This window comes from Primulina tabacum, chromosome 2 (genome assembly GCF_025594145.1).
Source record: "Primulina tabacum isolate GXHZ01 chromosome 2, ASM2559414v2, whole genome shotgun sequence".
Lineage (NCBI taxonomy): Eukaryota > Viridiplantae > Streptophyta > Magnoliopsida > Lamiales > Gesneriaceae > Primulina > Primulina tabacum.
In genome coordinates this window covers 31,058,980-31,064,979 of record NC_134551.1, presented here as the reverse complement: position 1 = coordinate 31,064,979, position 6,000 = coordinate 31,058,980, and the positions used below count along the sequence as shown (strand labels likewise).

At 40.4% G+C, this 6,000-nt stretch overlaps 2 protein-coding genes across 2 annotated transcripts; both read left to right on the top strand.

Annotated features, from left to right (window-relative positions):
- Positions 1-938: 938 nt before the first annotated feature.
- LOC142537627 (uncharacterized) lies at positions 939-4,775 on the top strand. The gene is made up of 6 exons (XM_075643127.1): positions 939-1,126; positions 1,259-1,890; positions 1,975-2,196; positions 2,603-2,731; positions 3,389-3,503; positions 4,406-4,775. The coding sequence occupies exons 1-6, from the start codon at positions 939-941 to the stop codon at positions 4,773-4,775; spliced, it is 1,656 nt and encodes a 551-aa protein (XP_075499242.1).
- Positions 4,776-4,874: 99 nt separating this feature from the next.
- Positions 4,875-5,467, top strand: LOC142537626 (uncharacterized). Its single transcript, XM_075643126.1, has 2 exons — positions 4,875-5,114; positions 5,243-5,467. Exons 1-2 carry the CDS (start codon positions 4,875-4,877, stop codon positions 5,465-5,467), a joined length of 465 nt encoding a protein of 154 aa, XP_075499241.1.
- The last annotated feature ends 533 nt before the right edge of the window (positions 5,468-6,000 follow it).

Sequence of the window (6,000 nt, the reverse complement as noted above, 5' to 3'; positions counted from 1 at the left end):
ATATTACGTTGCTGCATTCCTGGCACGGGTGGCCACTGTTCCTGTTGCTGATGCGTTTTATTGGAATCCGTTTTGGTATCCGTTATTTCATTGTTACCGACACGCATTGCATTGCATTTCATTGCATTTTACTTGATTTTATTTCACGTCAGTTATAATTGTCATAATTTTACTGGTTCGTCGTACTGGGGCCTGACCCGTCTTTTCTGTTTATGCTATGGTTGTTTTTGATGCCATAGCAGATTATCCAGGAGGATTTGACGCGTCTGGTGGAGCGTCAGGTAGCGGTGCCCAGTAGTTGGATTGTTGTTGCGAGTTCCCGGATATTCTATCATTGAGTCATACTTTTGCCAGTGAATGCCCTGTGTAGTTGTACTATTATTTTATGAGGTTTTGGATTACTAGTTGTGTGATTGAGCCTTATCGGCTATGTATGCATTAGTCCTGGCCAGTGCGGCTATAGGTTTGTGAATTGCTGTTATGACTTTATTTCGAGTATATAAATGTTGTGTGTTGCTTAGAAATTTTTGGGATGTCATACTTACATGGAGGTCATGCCGAAATTTCTATTGACCCAAAAGCAAAATTTTTAATCGCTTACGCTGTTTACATTAAAGAATCCTGGTTGTTTGGTCATTAAACGTTAATCAGGAGCACGGGCCCCCACAGTTGGTATCAGAGCGTAACTGGGATATGCTCGAATTAGAGTCTAGGGCACTTGAGTCTAGACACAAATAAAATGATTGTGTATGTGTTTGACTATTTGCTCTTGTTTGAACTATGTGCTGTGATTTATTTGAATTAGCCTGAGTTAGCAATGTTGATTAGATTTTGAACTTAGTTTAATAACTAGCTACGAGAGTAAGTTTTAGCTTTCCTTTGGTTCTTTTGTGCTTATTAAGTTATTTTGCCTTGGTTAAATCCTTGTGTCTTATAGAATGGTACCTGGAGGAAGAGGAAAAAAGGGAAAAGAAGTTGTCCTGGAGTCAGAAGCCCAGAATGTCCGAGGACTTGAAGACATTGTCAGGGGTAGACGTGGTCATCCTGTAGCCCAGACTGCTAGAAACGTGGAGGAAGAAGTGAATCAAGAAGTCGAGCAGTTGACTCAGAAAGTTGGTGGGATGCAGTTAATAATTTCTCAATTTCAAGAATTACGTCCTCCCAAATTCTTTGGCACTTAAAATGGCGAAAAAGCATCCGGATGGTTGAAAAGCGTAAACCATCTATTTAATTTTCTCGAATATACCGAATGTGTCAGACTGAAGCTGGCAATCTATCAGTTAAAAGATCGAGCACAACTATGGTGGGAAGCTGCAGAGGAAGCACTGAAAACATCTGGAGAAATCATTACTTGGGAAGTATTCTGTGCTCAGTTTACCCAAGAATATGCACCTCCTTCTTATTATTATGCCAAGGAAGAAGAGTTCAACCAATTGGTGCAGGGAAATAAAACGGTTGTTGAATATGCCTCTCAATTTTCTGGTCTTTTGCCATATGTGCCACATGTTGCAAGAAACGATCAGTCCAAACTTTCCCGTTTCCTGCATGGGTTACAAGGGACTATTCATACTGTGGTGATGACTGGATCGCCTAATACATATGTACAAGCTGTAGAAATGGCGAAGAAGATAGAGGCTAGTCTGCTTAGAGGAGAATCACGGCCAATTCCAGTTCTAGCTTCTACTTCTCAAGGATCTGGAAGTCATATGCCGATGCCAGCGGGTTTATCTCCTTATCAGCCTCAACAGTCATCCCAGCAACCGAAGCAACAAAGATTCAGGGCAAAAGGTAAACAATTTAAGAAGAAATCTCAATCCAGCTCTTCCAGTTCAGACAGTACCAGTGGGAGCAGTGTTGTTGGGTCTTCGAATGCTGTGTACTGTGACCACTGTGGTTGAAGACATTTTAGTTCACAGTGTATAGGAGTCCAGGGGTCTTGCTATATATGTGGTCAAGTTGGGCATTTTGCTAAAGTGTGCCCCAATGCCCAAAGACAGCAATTTCAGCAACAACAGTCTGGAAAGGTTCCCCGAGGACCAGCTTTCAGGCCGTATGCTCCTGCACAGTCATTTCAGCAGTCTGGTTATCCACCACCTCGAGGTCCTCCTCAGCAGCAATATCCGGTGCCGCAGCAGGCTCGAGTACATGCATTGACTCAGGACCAGGCTCAGGATGCACCAGGTGGAGTGATTGCAGGTATTCGCTATGTTTTCGATTATCATGCGCATATATTGATAGACACTGGAGCATCTCATTCATTTTTATCTGCTGCATTTGTTGATGAGCATGAGATTGCTACTATTCCGTTGTTGGATACTGTGTCTGTGGCTACTCCTGCCGGTGTATACTTGATGTCTCGTGAGATATTCATAAATTGTGTAATTAGATTTTAGGATAATATTATGATAACTAATCTAATCAAGTTAGCCATGTCTGATTTCGATTGTATCCTCGGTATGGATATATTGACGAATTATCGAGCTACTATGGACTGTTTCCATGGAATTGTCAGATTAAGACCGTATTATTGCAGCAAATGGAACTTTTACGGTTATGATTCACAGTCTCGCATTCCGTTAGTATCAGCAATGAAAATGTTCAGGTTGTTGTCAATCGGCAATGAAGGATTTTTTTATCTATGCTCTTGATGCAACACGGGAAGAACGATTGACAGTTTCCGACATTCCCATTGTCAATAATTTTCCAGATGTATTTCCTGATGAGATTCCAGGTTTTCCACCTCAAAGGGAAATAGATCTTAGCATTGAATTGATGCCAGGAACAAATCCTATTTCTAGAGCACCATATCGTTTAGCTCCGACAGAGTTGAAAGAACTAAAAGAACAACTTCAAGATTTACTGGAAAAATGCTATATCAGACCCAGTATGTCACCTTGGGGAGCTCCAGTATTGTTCGTAAAGAAGAAAGACGGAACGATGAGAATGTGCGTCGATTATCGGCAGTTGAACCGGGCTACTGTGAAGAATAAGTATCCTCTGCCGCGTATTGACGACTTGTTTGATCAATTGCATGGTACTTCTGTGTATTCCAAGATTGATCTTCGTTCCGGATACCATCAGCTGAGAGTCCGAGAGGAAGATGTTCCTAAGACAGCATTTCGTACACGTTATGGACACTATGAATTCCTAGTTGTGCCGTTTGGTTTGACTAATGCTCCAGCGGTTTTTATGGACCTAATGAATCGTGTATTCCGGGAATTCATAGATAAATTTGTTATCGTTTTCATTGATGACATCTTGATTTATTCCAAGTCACAGAAAGAACACAAAGAACTTTTGACACTAGTCCTTCAGACACTCAGAGAAGAGCGGTTGTATGCCAAATTTTCTAAGTGTGAGTTTTGGATGGACATAGTATTATTTTTAGGCCATGTTATATCAACACGAGGAGTATCTGTTGATCCTAGTAAAGTTGAAGCCGTTATCAATTGGCTTAAGCAAACAAATGTTTCCGAAATTCGCAGCTTTTTGGGATTAGCTGGGTATTATAGTCGTTTTATTGAGGGATTTTCTTAAATAGCTAGGCCTATGACCCAGTTAACGCAGAAAGATCGACGTTTTGTGTGGACTGCAGAATGTGAGTCTAGTTTCCGGACTTTGAAAGAAAAGTTAACCACAGCTCCAGTGCTAGCCTTGCCTTCAGGCTCATGTGGATTTGTTGTTTGCAGAGATGCTTCTCTAAATGGACTGGGTTGTGTTTTGATGCAAAATGGGCGAGTGATTGCATATGCATCTCGTCAGTTGAAGCCACATGAGACTCGATATCCAGTTCATGATTTGGAGTTAGCTGCCATTGTGTTTGCATTGAAGATATGGCGTCATTATCTGTATGGAGAACAATTTGTGATTTATTCTGATCACAAGAGTCTGAAGTATCTTTTCACACAGTCTGACTTGAATATGAGACAACGTCGATGGTTGGAATCGCTTAAGGACTTTGATTGTGAGATTCAGTACCAGCCAGGGCGAATGAATCAAGTTGCAGTTGCTTTGAGCAGAAAGGTTCAGCCTAAAATGTTGGCATCTTTGACTATTTCAAAGGTTCATGAGCATTTGGGAACTACAGGATGGACTTATCAATCTAAGGGCGACTACTTTATAGTTTCATCTATTCAAGTTGAGCCACAGATTGTTTTTAAAATCAAAGCAGCACAGAGAACTGATCTGCATGTTCTTAGATTGAAAGAATTGACTTAGACAGGTCAATCAGACAAGTTCAGTGTTGCTTCAGATGGATGTCTTCGCTATAATGGTAGACTTGTGGTTCCGAATTTGATAGATTTGAAAGAATCTATATTCCGAGAAGCTCATTGTAGTCGACATAGTGTTCATCCTGGAATCAGAAAGATGTATCATATTTTGAAATCTCATTACTGGTGGGAAGGTATGAGAAAGAGATTTCTGACTTTGTGGCTAGATGTTTGACGTGTCAACAGGTTAAAGTTGAGAGAATGAGACATAGTGGTATGTTACATAGTCTTGAAGTGCCACAGTGGAATTGGGAGCACATTGCTATGGATTTTGTAACACATCTACCTCGTTCTAATCGTGGTTGTGATGCGATTTGGGTGATTGTGGATAGATTATCTAAATCAGCCCATTTTATTCCTTATGATCGTACTTTTACTTATAAGAAAATGGCAAAAATGTACATTGATCATGTAGTGAGATTGCATGGTGTGCCTGTAACCATAGTATCGGATCGTGATCCCAGGTTTGCTTCAAAGTTTTGGGGTAGTTTGCTATCAGCATAAGGTTCAACGTTGGCAATGAGCACTGCATATCACCCACAGACAGATGGTCAGTCAGAAAGGACCATTCAGACACTCGAGGATATGTTGTGAGCAGTCGTGATGGATTTTAGTGGTGGTTGGCAGGAATCATTGTCACTTGTTGAATTCTCTTACAATAATAGCTTCCAAGCAACCATCGGAATGGTACCATTTGAAGCCTTATATGATAGAAAGTGTAGATCTCCGATATGCTGGGAAGATGTAGGAGAAAGACAGATGTCAATACCAGAATTTATACAAGAAATGAAAGAAAAGGTTGAAATGATCAGAAAAAGAATGAAAGCAGCTCAGGATCGTCAAGTCAGTTATGCTAATAAAAGGCGTAGGCCTTTAGAAGATGCAAAGGAAAACTAGCTCCGCGTTATATTGGTCCATATGCGATTGTTGAGAGGATTGGCACATTAGCTTATCGTTTGGACTTACCACAGAGTTTGTCTGCGATACATGATGTGTTTCATGTATCTATGATGCGAAAATACGAGCCGGATCCTTCTCATGTCTTGAGGACTGATGAGGTGGAGTTGGATAGTTCCCTTAGCTATGTTGAGCATCCATTGCAAATTCTTGAACGTAAAGAAAAACAACTTAGGAATAAGACGACACCACTGGTTATGGTGCAATGGAGTAGACATGGGAGAGAAGAAGCTAAATGAGAATTAAAGGCTAAGATGCGTCAGGATTGGCCTCATTTGTTTGAAAATGTAATAAATTATTCCATGTATTCTGATTTCCCTATGTACTATCAGTGGTAAATGTTTATAAATCAATTTTGTATAAATGTTCTGTATGCTAGATTTCGAGGACGAAATCTTTTATTAGTAGGGGAGAATGTGAGAGCACAGCCTGTACACCCAAGCCCAGCCTAAAATTTAAGGTTAAATAATAATAATAATCATAATATAAACAAAAAAAGAAAGAAACAGAAGTTTCTCTCTCCCTGTATACTGCATCGCCGAACCTTATTTCTTTCTTCAACATATTTCGAAATTTCATCCTTCGATTTTAGCCGCTCCGGTCGCCGAAAAATTACAGTAAATATATATTCGGAAAGCCCATGACGAGAGCTATCCAGTGATACCCATTTTGCAAGGTTTTATCGCGATCCCGTTCGAACCCGTGAACCTTGGCTCGTTCGAATTTTTCTCTTTGGTCTTGATTTTGTGTTATTTCGAGCTTGGACAACTTA